At 41.1% G+C, this 26,357-nt stretch overlaps 1 protein-coding gene across 4 annotated transcripts in view; it reads right to left on the bottom strand.

Annotated features, from left to right (window-relative positions):
- Positions 1-26,357, bottom strand: part of SULF1 (sulfatase 1) — a 174,913-nt gene that overhangs the window by 75,986 nt on the left and 72,570 nt on the right. For all 4 annotated transcript variants that reach the window (XM_029923229.1, XM_029923231.1, XM_029923234.1 and 1 more), the window contains 2 exons: positions 8,849-8,921; positions 8,325-8,556 (listed from right to left, as the gene is read on the bottom strand). In XM_029923229.1, coding sequence (XP_029779089.1) covers positions 8,325-8,496 — 172 coding nt within the window. In that variant the 5' untranslated portion in view covers positions 8,497-8,556; positions 8,849-8,921. The remainder of the gene's footprint in view (positions 1-8,324; positions 8,557-8,848; positions 8,922-26,357) is intronic.

Raw genomic sequence — 26,357 nt, 5'->3', positions numbered from 1 at the left:
ACACATTATAAGACAGTCATCTGTGAGCCAGGAAGCAAGCTTGCACCAGACATTGAATCTGTTGGCGTCTTGACCTTGGACTTCCCAGCTTCCAGAACTGTGAGAAATAAATGTCTGGTGTTTATAAACCACTAAGCCATCCAGTCTAGGATGTTTTATTATAGACTGTTCAGGACTAAGGCAGAAGTCAACTGTCATTTCTATGTTTTAAGACTTAAAATGTTAATGATGGCTTATAGTTAAAAATATCAATTCTCTCCCACTCCACATATACCATTCTCCTACCTCTCCTTAGGCAAGAAACTTGACTTCATTTTCATTTAAATTGTCCCTGGGGGTGCCTGGGTGGCCTGATTGGTTAAGCATCTAACTTTTGATTTTGGCTCAGGTCATGATCTCACAGCTTGTGAGATTGAGCCCTGAGTTGGGCTCTGTGCTGATAGCGTGGAGCCTAGTTGGGATTCTTTCTCTCCTTCTCTCTGCCCCTCCCTCACATGCTACTCTCTCTCTCTCAAAAATAACATATAAAATAAACATTTAAAAAGTAAAAATAGAGGCTTCTGGGTGGCTCAGTCAGCTAAGTGTCTGACTTTGTCTCAGTTCATGATCTCTCAGTTTGTTAGTTCAAGCCCCATGTCAGGTTCTATGCTGACAGCTCGGAGCCTGGAGCCTCAGATTCTGTTTCCCTCTTTCTCTGTCCCTCCCCTGCTTGCACTCTTTCTCACTCAGAAACAAACATTAAAAAAATAAATACAATTGTCCTTGGATGTACAAGCCTGACAAGGATGCTGCAAAGTGACTGTAATAGAGTCCAGGAGCTGGTGTGGGGTCACTGCTGACCGGGCTGCCTTGGAGTTTGGGACAGGTTACTGGGACTGGATGGAACCGTGACTGAGAATCTAAATCATTCTATACACTCCAACTCTTTTAGTCTCAAATCATCTGTGTGAATAAAGGTCAGTAGGGAGGAAATCTCCGACCTCTCTGAATAACTTTTCAAAATTACACAGAGAGCTTGAAGTATTTCATTTGCATGTCAAACTTTACAACAAAGTTTTACCTTTCTTGATTCAAATATCTTAGCATTTGCTTATTCAATATTTCGTACTATCAAACATTAAAGTTTTCATCAAGCCTCTTTATCTTGTCCAGAAAAACTCACAAAACCAGAAATTCCATAATAAATAGCATGATGATCATCCCCTAAGGAAACTCCAGGCGTGTGGGATTCAAATACACCTGGTTTCCTAGAGAGAGAGAGACCCATGTCCCCACGGACTGCAATAGTTCATGGTTTGATGAGCAGCAACAACAAGAAATCACAACCATATAATTATTCAGGGTTCCTGGATGCCATCATTTTATGACGAGCAATGGTCAATGCTTTAAATGTGTAAGTGGTCTGTACTAAATACATGTATACTTTATTGTTGTTTTCTCATGCCAACAGCTACTTTTATAGTAAAGCATGAAACACTAAACAGTGATATTTCCAATATTAAAATGGCTATGTTGGTCTCTTGAATGTTTTACTTCTGGAAGCATAAGAAAAAAGTAACATGATAAAAGAGTCTACCTTTTTCTACTAAAAAAATCCCAGATGTTTCAGTTAAAACCAAAGAAGAAAAAGCAAGACTGGGGAAGAAGGGACCAAGAAACAGATAATAAATCTGTCTGGAATGTCTTTAGGTCACTGAGACTCATTTTTTTTTACCCCAAAAGAGCAAAAGGCCATTAAAAGTGGAGACTAGCTTCTTAGGGAAATGGACTTAGACTGTCTACAGGGCTGGATGGAGAGGTAGGGAAGAAGGCACGCAGGTATAAGAAAAGTCATGAAGCTTACGTATTTTTTGTTTTGGACATCTGAAAGAGGTGTGAGTGTGTAGGGCTTCCCCTGGCCAAGAGAGAAACAGCAGGATGGCCATGATGGTAAATGGCAACTGCTCTTTGGCCTAAATGTTGGGGAGCAATGGGCAGTGCTGGGGGCCATGACGACCTGAGGACACGCTCCACCTAGTGAGACAGCTTTGACTTGAAGCATCTACCTGGTGGCTGTCGCATGGGAATGCAAATTCTTAATTATTCTGGATTTTCAAGGAAAGTCAGAATCTGGATTTTTTTAATCATGAAATCATCTGATTTGCCTTAATTTTAAAAAAGCACACTAGTCAAGCAAAGTACATCTGTGGGTTAACTCTGAACTATAGATCCCATTTGTGACCTCTGATTTAAAGAAACAAAGTATTGGGTGCCTGGATGGCTGAGTCCGGTAAGCAGCTGACTTTGGCTCAGGTCATGATCTTGCAGTTCATGAGTTCAAGCCCTGCATTGGGCTCTGCACTGGTGGTGTGGAGCCTGCTTGGGATTCTCTCTCTCCCTTCTCTCTCTGACCCTCCCCAACTTGCAGGTGTGCGTGTGTGCTTTCTCCCTCGCTGTTGAAATTAACTTAAAAACATTATAAAAAGGAACAAAGTATTTTCATGTATTATGGTTTCGTAATTCCACGCATGATCTAAAAGCAGCACTGGGCCAGTGTTGCTGAGATGTTAGCCTCAGCCCGATTTCCTAAGAATTTAACAAATGCCCCATTGAGTCAGCTCAACATTTTGTTCCTCTGAGTGGCACCAGGGGATCCTTTTGGAAAGATGTAGAGCGCAATTTCTTTGATTCTAGTCTCAGAAATGGGAGTTCCACAAGCATTTCTGACTTTGTCCTTTTTGATTTATAAAATACCTTAGGTTCAGGAAAATACTAGAATAACATGTCTCTTAGCTTTAGTATTTTTAGATGCTAAGCTTTTCAATTTAAGCTTTTAAAAAAAGTTTAATATTTGATGATAGTTACTTCAGATGTGTTTTGCAAATTTTAAAACAAAATGTAGATATTATTGGTATTATTGATATTACTGCTCCTTCTCCATTAAACTTTATGTTGTTCATGTCCATGTATGTGTGTTTCTAGTTTTAAAAAGGTCTAAATATTCCACTTGTTAACATAGTCCAAAAATCTGAACTGTATAGATACAACCTAAGCAAAAAGTAAACCCAGGAGCAAGGGGACTACTGGTTCAGTCACTTCGTCTTTCCCCAGGGTAGCTATTCTCCTGGGATAATGATCGTTGTCCTGCCCATGGGATGAAAACAAGTGCAGTAATGAGAATGAGTGTTCTTTGGAAAAAGATAACATGTAAGGTTCTTTTTTTTTTAATTAAATTTTTTTTTATTTACTTTTGATACAGAGAGAGACAGAGCATGAGAGGGGGAGGGGCAGAGAGAGGGAGACACAGAATCTGAAGCAGGCTCCAGGCTCTGAGCTAGATGTCAGCACAGAGCCTGACGCTGGGCTCGAACCCACGAACGTGAGATCTGACCTGAGCCGAAGTCGGAGGCTTAACCAAATGAGCCACCCAGGCGCCCCTACATGTAAGGTTCTAACACTTTTACTAATAAATGCCTTATGTGTCTTACTCCCTTCACAAAGTACTAGTTTATTTTATTTGTCCTCAGATGAAGCTGAGGGAGTGGCCCCCATTCCTACTGGATAAGAGCTTTCCTTCTGTGCTGGATTTCATAAACTGATTACAACCCTCCTCAGACTTTGTCTTTCCAGACAAAGAAGTAGAATAACTTTATTCTCTCCGCTAAAGAAAAGTATTCTATTACAATTTTGGTAATTGTTTTTCTAAGCCTCTTCTAAGTCTATTGTATCTTCTGGAGGCACAGTAGCCAAAACTGCCTGCAGTATTCCAGGTGCAAATAGTTTTGCTATTCTATTCTATCTAAGCAATTGGCAAGCATAGTTCCATAAAAGTAAAAAAACAAAACAAAACCCAGCTATATCAAAACCACAATGAGATACCACCCCATACCCATTAGGATGAGTATTACTAAACAAAACAACATCAGAAAATAACAAATATTGTCAAGAATGTGAAGAAATTGGAGCCCTTTGTACACTGTGGGTAGGAATGTAAAATGGTGCTATTGTTATGGAAAACACTAGGGCAGTTTTAAAAAAAAATTCAAAATAGAATTATCAAATGATCCAGCAACTCCATTTCTGGATATTTATCCCAAAGTACTGGAAGCAGGGTCTTCAAGAGGCATGTACACACCTATGTTCACAGAAGCATTATGTACAATAGTCAAAAGTGGGAGCAGCCAAATGTCCATCAACAGATGAATAGGTACACAAAATGTGGTGTGTACAAACCGTGGGGTATGATTTAGCTTTTAAAAAGAAGGAAATTCTGATACATGGATGTGCACAAGGATATTAGACTAGGTAAAACAAATCAGTCACAAAAAGACAAACATTTTGCTTTTGTCATTAGTGGTATAATTCTACTCATATAAAGTACCTAGAATAGCCCAATTTGTCGAGGCAGTAAAATGGCAGTGGCCAGGGGCTGGGGGGGTGGGGTATGGGGAGTCATTTTTTAATGGGTACAGTTTGAATTTTGTAAGATGAAGGGTTCTGGAGAATGGTTGCAAACAATGTAAATGTACTTAACACTACTGACCTACACACTGAAAAATGGTTAAGATGGTAAAAATAAACAAATAAAAAACAACAACTAAAGTCTAGAGCAGTTAGGCTCCAGAAGGATTATGAGAACATCACAAAAGCCTGGGCAAGTCTCCAGCATGTAGTGTCTTCCACCAAGAAGGAGGTCTTTTCTTCTTCCCTCCCTCTCTTCCTTCCTTTTTTTTCTTTTTTTAAAAATGTTTTATTTATTTTTGAGAGAGAGAGAGAGAGAGAGAGATAGCATGAGCAGGGTGCTGGCAGAAAGCCAGGAACTCACGGACTGCGAGATCATGACCTGAGCAAAAGTCAGACGTTCAACCAACTGAGCCACCCAGGCACCCCTCTTTTTTTTTTTAATGTTTATTCATTTTTGAGACAGTGGAGAGACAGAGTATGAGCAGGGGAGAGGCAGAGGGAGAGGAAGACACAGAATCCGAAGCAGCTCCAGGCTCTGAGCTGTCAGCACAGAGCCCAATGTGGGGCTCAAACTCACAAACCACGAGATCATGACCTGAGCTGAAGTCAGACCCTCAATCAACTGAGCCACCCAGGCGCCTGAAAGGAGGTCTTTTCTAAAGTCTTTACCCCACAGTTTACTGTAATTCATCATGTTCTGCCAATGAGGTCATAAGACCCATCTTATGCTTCTGTTACTTCTCTTTCAGAACCTTAGAACAGTACTATGCATTTACAGGTTGCTTTCAGAGAGGGCTGGAGACACTTGCTGAAGGACTGATGGGCGGCATCACCATGAGATGCGTTTCACCACGTACTGGTTCCTCACAGCCCACATGACCTCTCTCAGCTGCATATTACTTAGGCATCAGTTGAAGACAGAGTAACTACTTCATAGAATTATTGTGAAAATTGAACAAATGAATGCTTGGCATTGTACCTGGCTAGAAAATCAAGGAAGGAGATAGAGAAAAATATACAGGAAACAACTAGGTTGACTGAACCTGGTCTATGAGTTGTATCCATTATATCCGCATGCTTCCAATAGAAGCCAGTACTTAGTAATTGCTAACAAATATTTGCTCAATGAATTAAGTAACTATAGGGCGAAACTTTGAATTCTGTTAAAAATAAATGTGTCAAATAATTCCTTAATATATTTTAAAGACAAGGACTAGGGTACCTGTGTGGCTGAGTTAGTTAAGCATCTGACTCTTGATTTCAGCTCAGTCTTGATCTCAGGATTGTGAATTCAAGCCCTGCATTGAGCTCCATGCCTAGCATGGAGCCTACTTAAATAAATAAATAAATACACACACACACACACACACACACACACACATATACACATATAAAGACAAGGACTATATATTGAAGAGGTAGATTATGACAGATACTTGTATTCACTTTTGGAAATTGTGTCAGCTTTTTCAGGCCCTGTAGGTCCATTTCGAATTTTTTAGCACCTGCTATATTCCCAGCATGGTCCTGGTATCTGAAATACAATGTAAACAAAACACTACCTTCCTTTCTTATCGCTCTCAGGCCAGTGGAAGAAACAGGTATATAAGCACATGATGGATTAGGGGCCATGCTGGAGGCATGTCCAAGGTGATACAAAGGAAAGTTCCATCTACCCCGCTGGAGGGGAGAATGCTTTTGGTGGAGAAAGATCCTGAGGGCAAAACATCTGAAACTGGGTCATGAAGAGTAGGGAGGGCTTCTTTGGGTGGAGAAAGGGAGAAAAGGCAGAGGAAACGAGAGGTACAAAGGCATGAAATATAGTGAGGGAAGTGAAACTACCAGACACTTTCAGGGAAGTGTGAGTTATTTCCCTGAAGCACAGAGCAAAAGTAGGGGAAAGGGGAAGAGCCTTAGAGAAATAGGCAGTGGCCAGATGGCCCAGAGCTCATTTGCCTTCAGAGGAGAGTTGGTTAACTCTCTTGCCAAAGGGAAACTATGGAGAATTTTAAGCAGAAGAGACCTGACTGGGTACTTGTAGGATAACTCTAGCCGTGAAGTGAAGAACAGGCAAGAGGCATCAAGACTATGGGGGATAGGTGGGTCAGGTGATCAGTCAGGCAAGCACTTGGAGACAGGAGATCTTGGCTGTATGAAAGATGGTTACAAGAGATGATAAGGAAGGTGAATTCAAACATGTTCGCCTGATTAACTGGCTCTACAGATGAATGAAAACTTAAGCCACCAGTCACATGCATACTACAGTCATACCTCCAAGACTTCATTTGGGCATGTTGCCTGAAAAATCAATGCTCTTATTTAAAAAGTAAAGTGGGAGGGGCATCTGGGTGGCTCAGTCGGTTAAGCCTCCGGCTTCGGCTCAGGTCAGATTTCACATTCGTGGGTTCCAGCCCCGCATCAGGCTCTGTGCTGACAGCTAGCTCAGAGCCTGGAGTCTGCTTTTGGTTCTGTGTCTCCTTCTCTCTCTGCCCTCCCCCTCTCATGCTTGGTCTCTCTCTGTATCAAAAATAAATAAAACATTAAAAAAATTTAAAAAAAAAGTGAAGTAGGAGACAGCAGACACTGCAAATCAACAAGCATTGCCCGTTGTTGGCTTTTAGTGTGTGTGCTTCCGGCTAAGGCCAAGGGATTAACTCTGTTGGGATTCCACGATTCGGTTCAAACTGGAAATAAAAGTCCCGTCCCAGGGAGACCAAGTTCCAGATGGAGGGTTTTATCCTTAAGAACCTTAGCCAGAGGAGCTCTGTAAGGAACGCCAGCATGTTCTGAGCATGAAGTCTGAAAGACCTCAGTGACAGTCACGCTGGGTGTGAATGGTAAGCCCAGCTGAGTGATTCCTGAGAGGGAGGAATTTGGCTCCAGGAATGAAAATGAGTGCTGGTGATAACTTGTGAGGACAAGGTTTTTATCTGTCCTACGGTACCCTGGGAGGTCAGACCTTGGAGGCATGACCTTGGCCCTAGATTTACAGATTTGGGCCATTAAAGAAAATGAGAGGATAAGAAACTGAATCAGATGCTGCAGAAGGTAAGCTGGAGCTACCAGAATTTGGCCGGCTTTCAAGGGTTCTAGAATTAACCCAGGTCAGCTAATTCTCCAGAAAAGCATCATCTCTAAGGTGACAGTAATGAAATACCCCCAGAAGATACACTCAACACTGTTACTTCCAACTATCTAACAATTATCACAAGCTGTGATCAATCATTCACTTCAATAATAACTGTTGAAAGCGAGTAATAGTATCTATGTTCATATACACTGCATAGAATTACAGCCATAACTGGGGTGCCTGGGTGGCTCAGTCGGTTGAGCATCCAGCTTCAGCTCAGGTCATGACTCACGGTTTGTGCATTCGAGCCCCATGTCAGACTCTGTGCTGACAGCTCAGAGCCAGGAGCCTGCTTCAGATTCTGTGTCTCCCTCTCATGCTCTGTCTCTCTCTCTCAAAAATAAAGAAACATCAAAAAAAAAAAAAAAAAAGGAATTACGGCCATAACCTCATACTCTTGGAAACAATTCTGCCCCAAAATTTAATAAATTCCTTGATCAAGAGTTTCCAAAGGTGCCCAATCGGATCCTTGACTTCTATAGTAGCTGTGCTTGCTCTTTCTCCTCCATTCTATTACTCGAGAGCCCTCCCCAGACTGTTCCAAAACCTCAAGACCAGAAAAGCGATGGTGAAACAAAACCCAAATGCCTTATAATCAACACAAGTTCATTCTATGGACTTAGGTTGCTGGGGAAGACACTCTAGTTAAGCGCCAAACCCTGAAATGTTCACCGCGTGTTTACGGAGCCTGCGAAAGGTCAGCAAGTCAGCCGAGCCCAAGAGACTAACATGAAAAAACCCGGTGCCTCACCCAGCTCCACATCTTGATCATCGGTGAGCACAAGAATAATGTTGGGTCGGATGTTTTTGCGCTCCTGCTGTATCCGTCCTCGGAACCTCTGGGATCTGACGGTCGAACAGAGGGTCCCCAGCAGTTCTGTGCCCAGGACCGCCAAAACCAGGGCACAGCCAGAATACTTCATTGTGTTTGGTCCACTGTCGCAAAACCGACCAAATGTCTCAGCCTCCTGATTTCTGCAGGTCTGGGCAGTCAGAGAAAAAGGGAGAGGAGAGATGAAAATGAAATCCAAATCCCAAACACCCTTGCAGAAAAAGAGCTACGACGAAGTGGGAACTGGCCCGTGTACTGGCACATGAGTCAGAAGCGGCAAACCCTCACAGGCTTTGGGTAGTTTTCTAAGCACTTGATTATTTTGAAAATTCACTTTTGTCCTTTATTCTCATTCCAACTTTTTCCTATTTCAAAATTCACTGCCAAAATATAATTTCCCACACAGAGCTCAAACATAAAAGCCTTCTGACAAGAGCTAATACCTTGAATTAGGTATCCTGGTTGAATAATCAATTTCTATACTCAGAGGTATTCAGACCATCTGCAGTTGGGGTCCTAGAGGGCGAGAAAAAATAAAAAGGAAACATCAGTCAAGGATTTTGATACAGATTTTGGTCTGAAGTAGTCTCTTGCATAGCATATTATATATGTTTATAAATATAAATATAAATAATCTGTACTCCAAAAGGGAGAAACAGAAGAAAACAATATTCAGAACCGCTAACAAAGGACTCAAAAAATGAATCATTGCAGAATCAATTCCAAAAATGACGACACGGGTATCATCTCTGCTCACACTTTGATGGCACTTTAAACATCCCCAGAAGACTCGGGATGGACCAGGAAAAGCCATCAGTGCCTGCGAAACCACAGTGCGTCTGGAGAGCGTTTGCTTCCAGGAGCGGCTGGCAGGAAGGGGTGTGTTGGGGGAGCGCCGACTCACCTGCATAGGTACTGAGTACTTATCGAGCAGAATAAACTGCAAAGCTGTCATTTGTCATCTGCATGATGTCACTCACTACCCAGGAGAGTTCTGTCTGCTGACAAAGACTTCATAGTAAGTGACTGGGAGGGCAACCTCCCCAGCCCCCGAAAAGCTCCTGACTGTGCTCCATCCATCACCAGGGGAAGGGGTGCTTCCTCCGTGTCCTCAGCACGCCAGCGCCGATGGGGACAGAGCCCTCCTTGACTGTCAGCACCAGCCTCACTATTATCAGGACCCAGTGCAGCGCCGCCAGAAGAGAGGCTTTGCCGCAGCAGACCTAAAGCTGCAAAGCTAAATGACTGATTGGCTCTGGAGCGGGAGGTTAGAGGCTAGCCTTCCACATTAAAATACATAAATAAAATCTGGAGGGGCTGCTGCACAAGCTCGGCAAACCAGTCCAAGAGGAGCCTTTTGAAAGGGTTGGAAGAATGCCCCTTTCACTTTAGAGCACTAACCTGCTCAATGCATTTCTCTTGGACTTCTGATAGCAAAGGGCTCATTAAAATAAACACACACACACACACACACACACACACACAAAACCCACCACTCTTTTTTGGGGATGTCATGAGGGGATGTCTGTGTGGGAATTTAGGCTGCCCTAAAATTAATTCGAGAGCAGCACACTTCATCAGCCACTCTGTCCCCACACACCTGAGGGTCTGTATTTTGCATCACAACAATAAACTGGCATCAGATAAATAAGCATAACAAATTAAGTGTGAGAGTGGCAGAGCAGAAGGGAAGGGGCCCCATCACTCATGTCCATGCCTTAAATTCTGGAGGGTGACATGGGGCAGTGGGAGAAGAAAGAAGAAAGCCTGTGGACTGTTTACCCCAGCCACACACATTATTTTGTTTTACAAACACACACACCCCTATTATTTTAAACTTCATGAGCTGTTTTGTAAACAGTTCTAATGGTTTTCATTCTGCAGCCTGTAATTACCCTGGGGGGTGCGGGGGGAGAAGAAAGAGGAAGAGAGACACTCTATAAGAAATAGATTTTAAACAAAACTCTAGTGCTGCAGCAACGCAGTCCTGACTGCATTATCTGCAGAGCATCCGACCAACCACCTCTGACAGAGCCTCTGGATCTGAGAGAATCAATATGTAAGGTTTGCTGGTGTTTTGTTTTTGTTTTTTTGGTCATAGCTCAGGCTTATTTCAGTGATTGTTTTGCATGCTGAACACTGAAAGCCTGCAATTTTTCTGCCCTGACTGTTTGGTTTCTGTACATTTGTTTCAAATCATGAGAAAAGTGATAGGAGCATGAAAGACAGGCGAAGGCCAGAAAGAAGGAAAGAGAAGTCGAACAATGGCTGTGTCCAGCAGAGTGGCACAGGCTAAACAGTTACCTACAGACATTTCTCCGAGGGTTGATCCCTTAAGGAGCTAGAGTTTGCTCACCTCTCAAAGCCTGCGGGGGAGTGTGAAGAGGGTGAGCAGGGGTTTCTTGCATCGGCTCTAATGTAAACCAGCCTCTGCCGACGGTAGTGACCCCGAAGGTACAGTCGACAGACTCACAATGTCAGGCAAATAAACAGTGGCAGGTGGAGTTTAAAGAATCAGCCACACACAAAACTGAAAATTCTGCACCATTAAGATGCTGATAACATTCCCTGGAACCCTATCAACATTACTGGTTATTCTTTTCTTTATCTTATTTACTTTGCCTCTTCCTTTAGGAAAAAGAAAATTAGCCTTAAGGGTACCTTGAATAAACTACACTGAACTACACTGAAAAGCACTTCCCAATAAAGAAAAAGGACAGCCAAGTAGATGCATTTTTTTCCCTATAAAGTGACCTTCCTTAGAGCCTTAAAAGTCCAGAGGAGCCAACATTTTTTTTTCTACCACCGTTTATTACTGATTCAAGGGGTGCATATGTAAACGCAGAGAAACGGAGTGCTGCAGAACACTGGCCTTTCAGACGGGCCTGGCCAGCAGCGGCATATCATCCTTACACCATCTCCCTCCACAAAACACAGAACAAGCCACTCTGAAAACCTGCACACAGACAATTCCTTATTCAAAAATGACCTTTTAAAACCTGTCATCTTCTCACTGCCTGGCTTCCAGCTCCATAAGGGAGAGAAGTAAAGAAGAAAAAAAAACCCTGACAGACAAATGCAGAACTTGACAAAGGAGACAAGGATGCAATGTTTGAATTGGATACTTTGTGGAGGACAAGTGTCCTTAGAGACTAACAATTTGTCTTGAGAAATAGCAGAAAAGGGGAGAAATAGTAAAAGGGATTTTTCTCACCCCTGGAAATTGAACCCGAGAAATGGTGTTATACTCATGAATAAGAACTAGAATACAAGTTGCCTTTTCTTCAAGCCCAAAAATGAATACACCAATTGTAGCTATGGCCAGTGGATGTGGACAGTTTTCAGGACTTTGTTTAGGGCACTCAAGCCAAACTATAAATGTGACATTAAAAGTTTCAAGTCACAGGGGTACCTGGGTGGCTCAGTCAGTTAAGTGTCTGTCTGGCTTAGGTCGAGATCTCATAGTTCATGAGTTTGGAGTCCACCTGGAGCCTGCTTCAGATTCTGTGTCTCCCTCTTTCTGTTCTTCCCCGCTCACGCTCTATTTCTGTCTGTCTCTCTCTCTCTCAGAAATAAACATTACAAAAGAAAGTTTCAAGTCATATATAAAGGGGGAAAGAAACAGACCAGGGAGACTTTAAACCAACTGGGTAGAAAGTCTAGCTCAAACTTTCTCATTGAGCAACGCGCCACACTAAATTAAGACCTTTACTGCATCGGCAGGTAGGTCTCTGTTTATGTCCAAATAAAGGAAACATCACATACAGTTAAAAAAAAAAAAGTCAAGATGAAACAGTAAAATGATGAACTGTATTAAATCCTAACCCTCAAATACACACCTTTTCTTGTTAATTTTGTTTTATGAGACAGGAGCTACACGTAAAGCTCTTTGCTGTGTATGGAGACTGGCGGTAGTGGAGGAACAGCACTTGCGTGGCTGAGCTGCAAACTAGACACTGCCTTTTGCTCACGGAACGCCAATTTTACTTGAAAGAATTATTTGGACTTGGATATTTGGCAGGCATTTCTTAAGGACTGAATGAAATGAGACTGTCATTTGAAGGAAAACAACTGAGAGTATTTGTTCTGTTTGTTGCCAACGACAGTAATGTAGCTTCCAAGCTAAAAATCAGAATTTTGGAAAACTTGTATGTGCCACCGAGAAGTTGGCAGCTTCCCAATATGTAAAACCTTTTTATGACATTGATGTTGATATTAACAAATGTTACTTTTTTGATACTAAAAAATGAAATGTGTCAACATTTAGCACATTTGCATAACTCAGTGAACCAATATTTCCCAAATGACCAAATATAATGTTATAAAATCATACATCAGCAAAAAAATTTCAAAGTGGAAGATGACCATTGGATTTTAATGTAACAGAGTATGAAAGCGCATTAATAGGGTTTCAGATTACTTGCCACAGCTAATCTTTAAGAAATCACCACTTGTCAAGTTTTGGCATAGTATCAAAGGAAATCTACAAGTGTCTGAAAAAGCTATTAAAATACTTCTCCTTTTCCAACTACTTATCCATGTGAAGCTGAATTTTACTACTGTATTTGAACCAAAACAATATATTTCAACAGATTAAATGCAAAAGTAGATATAAGAATACAGCTCTTTTCTATTCAGATAAATGTGTGTAAAAATGTAAATCAATGTCACTTTAGTTAGGAATATTTTTTTGCTTTGGAAAATATAGTTGTTTTCACAAGATATATGTTTTAACATATAAAATATTTATTACTGTTATTTTAAAAAAGATTTTAAAATATTTAAAAAAATTCCTCAGTTTTAATTTCTAATTATCAATAGCTATACTCTACAGAAACAAAAAACTCTTGAGGGTCTTCAGTAAATTTTAATAATATAAAGGGATCTTGAGACAAAAAAGTTTGAGAACTGCTGGCCCATCAAATACCTGGTTCTATAGTTAAGCTTGGACTTTCACCTCTAATGCTGCAGATCTGACCCTCTTCACAAACCTATTCACTTTTTTGTCCCTTTAAGCCCTGAAACTATCCTGAGTTCTAAATGCCTACTATATACATAAAGGTTGTTGATGAGGGATGACACCCTTTGTTTTGTTTGTTTTTTAATCTCGGGTAACACGGAATTTTTTGAATTCATTTCATTCATTATGAATGAATGCCCACGCAACTAAAGGATGCGAGAGACAGGATCAGACCAGCCCACCTGGACAGAAATAAACCTCTCAGGGATGGGGCAAAGGAGTTATCTCCAGTACAAGGCAATGCCTGAATAGTGAAAACAGAGGAAAAAAGGGATACCATAACCATAACCAGTCAAAACAGCAGCAAAGACAAGGCCAACATTATGCAATTATTCAAAGCTGAATTTAGCCAGATCACACTGAGTTTATCCTAAGAGTGAAGCAAAATAGGATTATACCAGCAAGAAGCTGGTATCTGCATCCTGTCCCCTCTGCCCACAGTCAATCCACATACATTTCTAAGGATGGGTTTACATGGCCCTTTTCCCTTAATTTTGGCTTTCATGATTCCCATACATTAATTACTTCTTTTCTTCAGGAAAAGCCTTCAAGCCTTCAGGACATGCTATCTTCTTTATAATCTATGTGAACCCATGAAGGAGCTAATTTCTTCTTTTAAAAACCTCATAGCTGGCAAACTTCATCTGTTGTTAATCCCCAGGAAGCATATTTCCCAATATAATTTATTACAACTTTAAGCAACGAAGATAGACAATTGGCTCCTTCTGGTGCAGTAACATTTTTACGCCCCTGGAATAATAAATCTCTTCCAACAACCAGTGACAGCTGAAAAGTGTGCATCTCTGACCTGGAACACCTTGGCTAAATGATGAAATCCTCCTTCAACAGTATTTGCTTTTCTTCCCTTTCGCCCTTTCCACTCTTTCTTCCACCAACATGTGACTCCCCTGAAATGGAAAGGAGCCTTGAAAGGCCATCTATTCAGAAAACCGTTGTGTTGGTTGTCCCTGGGGTATGGTGAGGGAGATTTTGTTTTTAGTTCATTCCTGTCTGTATGTGATTTTTTTCAATGACCTGTTGCATTATAAAAATAGAGATAAATAGATTTAAGTTTCCTTCATTTACCCTCTGTCTTCTCAGGGAGGAAGAGAATAGATAGAAAGAGCAATGATAACACGAAGTGAGAGGGACTTTTGAGATGAAGCCTCACAAAGATAGGGAGTAAAACTGTAAAACCATAACAATGAGCTTACGAGGGCAATTTAGAGAATCCCAAAAGTCCAAGACTAAGATTTGTCTGGCTTCTTTCAAATAGGAATTAGCAAAACACACAAAAAAAACAAAGTGATCTAAAAATTATGAAAAGAACCAATGGGATCTGATATTCCTGACACAGATGCTGTGAAGTGTCTGAAGGGTCTGTTAACGGTCACCATTTCAACGGTGGCGGTGAGAACAAAGAAATTATCAGAGTTCTAAAAAACAAAAAAGGAGCATCAGAAATCTCAGTTCAAATGGGCTTGGTGAAAGACAGCGATACTGATAAAAAGAATTACAAATGTGGTCTAGACAGCTTAGCTAGGTCTTAAAGTATGTGGTATAATACACGAAATTGTATTAAATTTGCCTTCAGCTCGATGTATTTATAGCTTATTTATATTTAAGTATCTTGACATAGTTTGTCGCAATAACAAATAGACCCCAAATATCAATGGCTTAACATGATAAAAGTGTATTTGTCCTTCATACTGCAAGTCACACATAGGGTGGTGGCAGGGAGCTTTGCTCTGTCCAGTCATGCGCAGACAGACTGACTGGGGCCCTGGACCAAGAGAGGCAGAAATAAACTGAAGAATCCTGCAGGAAACCTTTTTGTCTCCAACTGGGAAGTGACTCAGATCATGTCTAACATTTCATTGGCTGTAACTAGTCACATGGCTCCCTCCAGCTGCCTTAGGGCTGAAAACGTGGTGGAGCAGATGAAGTGTTTGCAGAGCACCTTATGTATTTATTTTTTTCTCTCTCTAGACACACACACACACATACTTAAGAGATGAGCATATTTAGATACACACAGACACATATTTCAAGTAATAAAGAAACAAAACCTTCCCAGCTTAAAGTTCAACCATTCCTAGCTGCTGAAAAATGCCCCTTTTCACAGATTCATACATTTTTTGGGGGACATGTTTCATTTTAGTTTGTGTCCCTGATGTACATAATCTGTCACAACACAAATTTATTCTAGAGTTCCACAATTCTTGCAAAGCATTTAAGTTGAAGAAGATATTTCTAAAGAACCAAATAGAAGCTATATTTATATTTCCAAAGCATTTTCTCCAAATATTTTCTTATAGTTGAAATCTATGTGGGGGAATGAGGCACACCTGACTTTACAAGATCAGTTAAGCCACAGTCAAAAAAGTTCCGCTGGCCTACTTTCTATGCTGGCAAGCTTACCACCAATATAATGCTCATTAACGTTTTCTAAGGGTTTCAATACAGCAGAATAGAGTTACAAGGTCCTTTGGAGGAATCCTGCTGGCCTCACACAGAGTGATGACCAAGAAAGGGAGTCTGGGAAACAGAGTGTGAAAGATGAATATGCATTTCAGAACAATGCTAGTTCCTAGCTCAAGACTTAGGGACAAATGCAGAAAGTAACTCTTTTTCTACCCCCAAATGTCTTACAGGAGAAAGTTAAAAAAAAAAAAAAAACACTACAGGAGACATTCATATTTAAATCAACTCTTTGCTCAGAGACATTTTCAAGGAAACTTTAAAATTCAGATTAGGTCACTATTGATATTTCAAAAATACTCCACAAGTATTACTGGGAAATACTATTTTGAGATTTCTTTGTATTGTTGGTTAAATACGTAACTCCAACAGGTCTTTTCATGAAAAATCATCTTCAACACATGCTTTCCGTGTACTTACATCCTTACCCCATCTTCAGATTCTTTTGGTTGTATGCTTTCCTCCAAACAACTAACGTGCACAGAGGTGTATTTAAGAAGTAAAAAGAATAATTCTACTTAAATTTCAAGTGACATTCAGGCCTGCAATAATGGAAGATACTATTACAGTAGAACATTTGAGTAACCAACAGGCCTCTTCAGGAAAATTCATTTATTAATCTTCGCCATAAAACATGCATAAAACATATGATGAATGTAAATTATCTATTTTTAGTGACCTCTATCAGATATATGGCATTCTTGTCTAATCAATTTCATCTACCTACCTTCAAATCATTATCTGGACATAGAGATATTTATCAATGTCTTTGGATTGATTAGTAAGTGAACAGATAGATACACTAGGAGATTTTTAAGACCATACATTCACTAACATTTACTGATTCCAGTGGTGCTACTTGCATCAAAGACCTGTACTAACATGAAACTTAAAATATGACTTCTTAGTTTGTTGTTTGGATGGAAGTTGAGAAAAAATTTAGCTAATAAAAAGTAACATTTTACTCTGTTGTTATGAAAGAGTAAATTTTATAACATTTTAAGATGAAGAATTCATAGAATGAAAATTCTGAGTCATATTACCACCCTAAACTATTATTTGTCATATTTGTAAGAAAATCTTCCTGTAAAGGCTCAGATTAGGATCTCTGTCTTTGGATGTTTGGGGCAAATTTATGTTATGTTAAGTAGAAATAAAATGTTATTTTCTTTGTAAACAGATATTTACAGTTGGACAAGTCCTTAGATTTCACCTAGACCACAAATACTCAAATGCTGTTTCACTGTCAGAATTTATTTTCTCACTAACTACTCTACTTTGTTTGAAATCTTCATTTCTCAGTACTTGTCACACAAAGGAGCTGATATAATTAAACCAGATGATGTGCCCCACTAGTAAAATCAGCCATTCATGAAAGCTGGTCACCAGAGGCCATTTCAAACAATGCATATTTCAAAGTAATCTAAAGTAATCCCTTCTCTCTACTGATTTGGTTTCCATGAAGCCTTAAGCACATGTGTGCTGCAAAAAGGAGGCTTATTAAAACCTGATGTGATATTAGAGATTATAATGCAACAGGGTTGGGCTGATTTTAATATCTGGGTTTTCAAAAAGAAAGCAATTTTCAATTATATTCGTAAGCTGACTAAAAATGTTCTGCATACAGAAGTAGATGGTATTTACTTATTAATTAAGAAAAGAAAGAATGCTCCCCTGTTATCTGAATGGGGGTTATATTTTATATATAAAATGGCCATATAAAAGTGGAGGAGAAACGAAACAGTTTTCACTAATGGACGAATTAGCAAAGTGCAGCAAATATTTGTAACTAAGTGAGAAGTTTGGATTATTTAGAAATGTCTTTATAAAGTTGTGAATCTCTAGTATATCATTCTTTTGGCTCAGTGTGGTAAAACAGTATCAAAACATGTCCTAGAACAGCATTTGACAAGTTAAAAATATTGGCTGTTGTCATTTGGGGAACTGGATTCTTACAATTACTGTGTAAAAGGGCACCTGGGTGGCTCAGGCGGTTAAGCATCTGACTTTGGCTCAGGTCATGATCTCACTGTGGGTTTAAGTCCCATGTCGGGCTCTGGGCTGACAGCTCAGAGCCTGGAGCCTGCTTCAGATTCTGTGTCTCTGTCTCTCTCTGCCCCTCCCCTGCTCTCACTCTGTCTCTCTCTCAAAAATAAATTAAAAAGGCATTAAAAAAAAAGGTGCCAATTACTGAGTAAGTCTGGCTGTCTGTGTTCTATCAAGGCCTCCAGAACTGGAGAATCTCTGGAGATTTTATTTGTTTGTTTCTTTGTCCTGATATTTTTCTATTTTCTTTAAGAAAAAAAAATTTTTACATTTATTTATTATTGAGAGACAGAGCATGAACAGGAGCGGGGAAGAGAGAGAAGGAGAAACAGAGTCCGAAGCAGGCTCCAGGCTCTGAGCTGTCAGCACAGAGCCTGATGTGGAGCCTGAACTCACGAACCATGAGATCATGACCTGAGCTGAAGTCGGACACTCAACTGACTGAGCCACCCAGGCGCCCCCTTTTTCTAATTGTACAGTTGACTCTTGAACAATGTGGGTATAAGCGGCAAGGGTCTACTTATACATGGATTTTCAAAAATAAATAGAGTAGAGTACTGTGCATGTATTTTCTCTTATGGTTTTCCTAATAACATTTTCTTTTCTCTAACTTACTTTACTATAAGAATACAGTGTATAATACATATAACATAAAACATATGTGCTAATCGACTATGTTATTGGTAATTCTGGTCAACTGTAGGCTATTACTTAAGCTTTTGAGGAGTCAAAAGTTATACTCAGATTTTCAACTGTGCAGGAGGTCAGCACCTCTAACTCCTGTATTGTTCAAGGGTCTCCAATTTAGTTTCAATTGTGGGTAAAAATATAAGAGATTAGATTTGATACATTTTTAGTCCCTCCATTTTAGGATCTTCTGCATACAACTCTATATCCTTGAAAAGCACATAAAAGAAAACATGCAAGTGATCATGAACTGGCTTATGAAATTAGCAACAAGCAACACCCTGACACACAGAAAATGTGCTGTTCCTCAATGGAACACTGCTTCACACACCCAATCATACATGAAAAAGGAGATTAGCAATTGTACTTCTGGGAGTTAATATGCTAGACAAAATCCAGAAAATACATTATAGAAATCTCTTAGTTTGAAGGTGTTTGGATTGAATGTTTATGTAGCCCCCCAAATTCATCTGTTAAAATCCTAACCCCTAATGTGGCGATATTAGGAGGTAGGGCCTTTGGGAAGTAATTAGGTCATCAGGGTGGAGCCCGTGAATGGGATTACTCCCCTCATGAAAGGGAGCTCACAGATTCCTCCCATCCCCTTCCACGGGAGGACACTGAGAAGATGACCGTCTGTGAACCAAGATGTGGGCTCTTACCAGACACCAGATCTCCTAATCTTGGACTTCTAGCTTCCAGAATTTTGGGAAATAAGTATTTGTTATTTATACCACCCAGGGTATGGTATTTTTGTTAGAGCAGCTCAAATAGACTAAGACAAAAAGGATCTTAAAGTGAACCTCACTTAACTTTGAAGTAATGAATAAAATTTCTTTAGAACCATCAATGAAACCACGCCCATGTAGGTATCACAGAACTCACTAGGCCACTAGGGCAGCATTAAATTTTAGGAATATTGTTGGACCAGTATGCCCTCCTCTCTTCTAAATGTTTAATTGTGCTCTAGTCTACTGAGCCACACAAAATAATTCTATATTCTTCTCTATAACAAATGGTTAATCTTTGAAGATGCTTTCCATCAGATTCCTGAATCATTTTCTCTTAAAAAACATACTTATGTAGTGTAGCGATATGAGAGAGCAGTGGAAGAGGTTATTTTTGAATTTGGCCATTCCTTGGTTAAGTGCTGGATCAAGAGATTTTATAAAGCTGTAGTTGTACAAATAGGAAGCCGGCATATATTTAATGCTTTGCTGGCTCAAAGGAATTTTGACTGCTAGACTGCTAATCAATGCTTTCCAAACTCACTAAGGAACATTTCCTTATGTACTACTACTTTCATGTTTGGACTAAATTCAACTCGGAAATCTTCCAAAATGTGCATAATTAACTTGTTAATCAGTTTTATTGGAGAATAAAGCCAGACAAGAAAGACGAAGATCCAAGCTAAGAGTTACAATCCAAGTACGGGATTTTTTTCATCCCTTGACAATTTAGTCATTGATTTCTCTCCAGATTTTGACAAAGCATTCCTTCTAAGAGACATCTTCTTTACCACACATGCTCCCCAATTTCAGAATAACGGGACAGTTTAAAATTAAAGCCATGCAAGAGAAGAACAGTTACTCTACCATGAAACAAAGGCCCCAAGCTCAGGGTACTTAATTCAGAAGGTAGGGTGGGGGTTCATCATAATGACCTGGAGGGCTTGTTAATTACTCCAGAGTTCCAACTCAGGAATGGGGCCTAAGAAATTGCATTTTTAAGAAGTTCGCAGTGATGCTGATGCTGATGGTACTGGTCCAGGGTAGAGCAATCAGCCCACTAGCACTGGCAAAACGAAAGGTACACTGAGCCAAGCCTGGGGAAGGTCTGTCGAGTCTTTTCATGAAGGCTGACCTCTCAGGCTTTTGCACTGGCTAAGGCAGCTGAGCATTCCCAGGCCAAGACTACTGATATTGCCAATTACTTCATAGCTGATAGGACTTTTGTGTAAGATCATCTTTTGCAGAGTGCCAAGAAGGCAAACATTCCACACACTGAGACCTCATTCAGTGGGCAGGGACAACAGGAAGAGTTTTCCATTGAAGAGCATGGAACTTCCCTCAGCAAACAATCAGAGGTGGTTTTCAAATGACCCTCTGATATTCCTTTCTATATGTTCTCTTTCAATGTCTGAAGAAGGTAGGTTCCATAAATCCCTGACGTACGGGAACTACTGCAGTCTGCGTGGCCCTGCACAATGTTGAAGTTTGTTATATTTATTAAACAATTGTTATGCACAAAGGTAGTGTGGGGCCACTACATTTTATTTTAGATCTTTACACAGTTATTATTAGCAGTTAAGGAGGTAAAGAGAGTTACTTGTTTTTGTTTTAGTGAACCCCCCACCCCCACCCCAAGGGGTCCAATTCTGTCTAGCTATCTCTGCCAGTCACCCACTCTGGGGCTTTTACCCTATCACCTCTTTTTTTTTTTTAATGTTTTTATTTATTTTTGAGGTGGGGGATGGGAGGGAGAGAGAGAGCCAGAGGATCTATAGTGAGCTCTGAGCTGAGAGCAGAGAGCCTGATGTGGGTCTCAAACTCATGGACCCTGAGATCACGACTGGAGCGGAAGTCTGACACTTAACCGACTGAGCCACCCAGGCTCCCCTATCACCTCTTCTTTAGGCACTGGCAGAGAGAGAGATGCAGCCAAAGATGAACCCTTGACTGAATTAAACGATATGATCCAAAAAAATACAGCAACCCCTTGTGATGTGCAAAGCATATTAGGTGCTCTGGGAATCCAAGCTGAATTCTTCCCACAGCGTGGGAGAGTGGGGAAAGGGATGAGGCCCGACAGAGGGGAGCTGAGCAAATGGGACAGAAGTAACCAGGAAAACAGAGCGAAGGTCAAGGTAGCAACCTTCCAAACTACTTTGTGTATCTTTTTTCTTGTCGCAGCCACTTCTCAGAAGGAGACTAGGCAGTCCCAGTCGAGAAGAGGCACAAAGTTCGGAGTCAGAGTTTTCCAGTCTTCCGACTTCAGGGGATACCTTCCCCACTATGTGGACTATGGGGGTCTGAGCTCTACTGGGAAGTGGCAGTTTGAACTGGGGGCCTTTTCTCCGTCTTCCTTTCCCTGTCACCCCCTCCTGGTACTGTCTGCTTCTTCTTCCCTCCTGAAATGCCACTGCCCGTCATCTGCCCTGTCCCACTCCAATTACCCCTTGTCATTAGTTCACACTAACTCACTGCATACCTATGACGTAGGTACAACTCCTACTCATTTTTTTTTTATTGAGGAAATGGAGATTGAGTGTAGTTAAGGAATCCATCCAAGGTTGCACAGCAAAGGGAAAAACTGGGACTGTCCCACACCAGAATCTTTGTTAACCCTTCTGTGTCTGGATTTTCTTCGGAAGTATATTTCACTTTAAAAGATCTCGTACGCCTGAAGAATTTCCAACTGGGAAAATTAACGGGGAGAAATTTTTGGGGCAAAAATGAGCGTCAGGTGATTCTGATGATTCGAGGCACCTGCCAATGTGCTTTAGTATCTCCCATGGGGGAACAAATCAGGACATCAGTATTGCGGCCACATACCATGTACAGCCCCCTTTTCACCTTACAAACAGAAGGGGACCCCTCAGAGCTCAGTAAAACAATGAGTTGTTGCTGGGTGAGACAGTGGACTGGCGTGGCTCAACATGAATATTCAAGACCACGAGGATTCGAGGGTCTCCTCTGTGTTTAGCATTGTGTAGTTTGGAGACAACTTGCGATGATTAATTAATCCTTGGTGCCGAGGCAGAAGGTGAAATAATTTGTGCATAGTCACGCAGTTGATCATTCTCAGGCTGTGAGTTGGTGCTGGTGTGCTTCGTTTTCCAGAGACAGAAAGAAGATTGGACTTGACTTTCTGCTTTTGTGCTTGTGATCTAAGAGATCCACCCCCAATCCCTGAAATTTTCTGAAAGGAGGGCAGGTGGCTGCCAGCTGTCCTTAATCCGCACCCTCATGACATCATCCTCAATATCACCAGTCCCTAGAAATTCCACCCACCGAGATCCCACCCCCCCAGCAAGTCCTGCGCCCCAGCCCCAAGGAGGCCACAGGAGCCCGTCCCGAGGCTGGCTCCCAGCTTGCTGGGTGGAGGGAGCACAATCTGGTTCATACATTGCTCAGGGCTGCTTGGGACTCGGCTTCCTCCCTCACGTGCAATTTTAAGTGAGACTGTTCACAGTCATACCTCAATTATCTTTCACAGGAGGCAGAAGGAGGTCTCCAAATTTGTGGATTTTCACAATATCTCACTTTAACTATTGAAAGGCAGAAGCTGAAAACAAACACAAAGGAACCACTGAATTTGCACAACGGACTCCCAAAGCTCAGTGGCTTATAATAGAAATGGGTTATTTCTCCCTGTGTTATTCCATGGTGGCTGCAGAGAGTGGTGGCTCAGCCCTGCTCCACACCATGGCTCTTCTTTCTAGGACTCAGGCTGAGGCCGCCCCTGTGTGAGACCCGCCATCCTCATGACCCACACCGGAGCAGGAAAGCTGGTAGCAATTTGGATTGCCGCTCAAAGCATCTGCTTGGACTTGGCATCTGGCACACCTGCTTAGGTGCCCTTGGCCAAAGCAAGCCATGTGGTGGGGCCCCGCGTGGGCGGGGTACTTCTGCTCCCTGGGCTGCACTGCAAGTCCCATGCAGTGGGCAGGAGCCGTGAACTCTGGTCCCTTCTCTGGTGGCAGCAGGGGTTGGTGGTAATAATTAGGGATTATGATTTAACCTACCACATACACTTTCAAAAACTAATTACATACTTTCTAGCCTTCAAAGAATACTGGGAATGAGATCACCGTTTTGCTTCATTTTATGGCTCTGGGTCATCATCGTTAACATAGACGTTGCCTTTGTCTACAGTTCAGACTGTCCCTAAGGGATATGAGGCTGTGGAAAGCTGTTTGACCAATACATAAATGACACCGGGCTGATACTGCCGGGAATTCCTTACGAATGCTTTTCATAGTGCTGTTTTTACTTCCTTTGAAAATATCACTTCTAGTTACTGTAAACGTATTTCCTCTCGTAACTCCACTGTCTTTCTTCTAATATGCTAGGGAAGTACCAGAGAGATGGCTGGTTGGATCTTGTTAGCTCTGCACTTAAAGTAAGAGTGAAGACACGAGTCTCTCTTAAGGGCAGTATGTTGGCTTCGGTGCACAGATGGTGTGCCTCATACAGTTATTAGATTTTTCTTTGCTTCTGCCTGTGACTGGTTGGTTGAGGGTGTTGGATACATAACATTAGGGAAGAACTGGCTTTGGATGAAGTTCCACAGGGGAGCCCCTGCTTTGCTATTTTCCATATTTAACGAGAATGCCTTTCCAGAGTTGACTACCTGCCATTGCTCGATCAATTCCATTTATTTTAATTGCCGTACACACTGTATTTAGCATTCTTTTGTAGAGCCTCTGCTAAGGCACTTAGGTTAGGCACTACTGGAGATAATGGATGAATGAGAAAAGAGCCCTGCTTTCAAATGGATAGTTACACACAATGTTAGATAGAATTCAGTTCCAGAATGTGAGGACAACAGCCCTCTTTCTATAGATAAGACACACACGGCACACTTTGAAAGGCCCCAGGACTCCCTAGAATGTGCATGTTCTTTGCTTTGGGTTGATACTACCTTGAGCACCTCAGTGGAGTCTGATGGTCATCTTTTTCAGATGAAAACAAACCCCCCAAAACCATATTTGCCAGTCAAGATAGATGAAACTCAAATGTTACCAATCTGGTCAGTGGACAACTATTTCTTAGCCAATAGGTATTTGGCGATCTTCTAGAAGCCCGACCTTACATTGATAATGACAGCACTGTGAATGAGGTTGTTCATATGTGTAGGCGTTTTCTTTGATCTCAAATCCCATTTGAAGACATATTTGTTCTTCCACGAACAAAATGACTCCCGTGCTCATAACACATCACAGTTCAGGAAAGACTGTCATAAATTATCAAATGGGCTCTTTGCCACAACTCACTAGGAAGGAGGAGCCAACATTGCTGCTCCTTCTTTAATGGAATGCTACCCCCACAGGGGGTCACTAGGCAAAAGCTAAAACTCACTGCACACTCAGGTCTCTGATTCTGCAACTGGTGACATCCTCCCTAATAAATCAGTTCTTTTTCATTTGCCTCATTATTTTGTGACGATATTCCAATTTGATGATCTGTGGACATACATGCTAAAACTAGAAAGACTAAGGTAATGTGCAAACAGGCAAAGAAAAAACGGCTTTGCGTGAGTTTTAAACTTTTCATTGCTACTTTTCTCTACAACTCAAGCAAACAGAATGTTGGTATTAAGTTTGCTTATTCTTTCTGCATAAAGCCACTGACCAGTGAAAATACAAAGGAGCAATAATGTCCCTCGTAATAGGAATTGAGTGAGTAAAAGCATTAATGTTGCTTTCTAAAAATTTTAGCAATACTCTTATGTTGATCAGAGTATTCATAGTAGAATCTTAGGCTTAAAAAATATGGGAAAAACAACTTTTGGTAAGAATATGTCCATAAGATAATTTGGATTGACTATCTTAATGACCGATAACTTGAGGGAAATCTCAAAGGTATATTGATTTTAACATTTTAATAAGCTTTTTATAAACACACCCTAGGGAACTGGATTGGTCACACTGCTGAACGTGCATTTGTAGGTGACCTGAAACTTGATGCAATCAGAAAGGACTGTGTGGTGAGAAGTTAGCACCTTCTCAGGGGACAGCGGCTATAAAACTGTAGCCTTCTGGGTAGGAGTCATCGGGGAGAGCGCAGTAGGTGGGACAGTGATTCCTGGAAATGCACCTCACCCGAAGCCATTGCTTTGCCTGGCCACCGGGACGAACAGAGAGGCCACCACAGCATTCCATACAATGCCAAGGTGCAATTTTTCTTCATTTTGTCTCTGATGGTGATAACCTTTTTTTCTCCAAACAAATTCTGAGTTCATACAATTTCTGTTACCATATGTTGAAAGGAAAAAATACGTTTTCATTTCTGAATGATGCAAATAGCCCTACCTTATTTGGCAAGGACTATTCAATGTCTCCCTTATCATTCATTAGTAACAAGATCCCGATTATATTTGAGTGGTAATGTGCCCCACTTTAGGTGACATCATTCAGCCTCCCTTGCAGGTCTATGTGCCCACATGACTGGATCTTTTCCAATGAGATGTAATGAAAGGGTTGTGTCAGACTTCTGGGAGGTTCCATGCAAGAGTGTGAGGGCCCATCTGTCATACAACATGGCTGGAGCTCCAGCAGTCACCCCTGGATCCCTCTCACTGATGGAATGTTCTGTGGTGGGACAGAAAGAGAAAGAAGCCTGGGTCCCTAGTGACCCCCATCCCAGCTCTGCCAGCCTGACTTTGGATTTCTTTTACTTGAGGAGAATAAAACCTTTTGTAGCTAAGGCACTACTTTGATTTCTGCTGCGTGTAGTCAGATTCTCAATTATATCTAACTAACACTACTGATTTCATAATTTTACCACCATCCCAGGCTTGAAATGTTAGGAAAATGTGGCCTTTTAAATCAAACTAGAAGAATTTGGTGCATATTCAAATAGGGGAAAAAAAAGACACCAAAACCTGTGGTTAATGAGCGATTTAAAGACACAAAGAACTACACAAATACATGTGTAATTACAACTGATGGCAAATGCTATGAAATCCATAGGGGCAAGTGGGAACATGACTTT

Source organism: Suricata suricatta, chromosome 15 (genome assembly GCF_006229205.1).
Source record: "Suricata suricatta isolate VVHF042 chromosome 15, meerkat_22Aug2017_6uvM2_HiC, whole genome shotgun sequence".
NCBI classification, from domain to species: domain Eukaryota; kingdom Metazoa; phylum Chordata; class Mammalia; order Carnivora; family Herpestidae; genus Suricata; species Suricata suricatta.
Note: the sequence above shows the minus strand (reverse complement) of the source record. Positions and strands in the feature narration are given on the sequence as shown.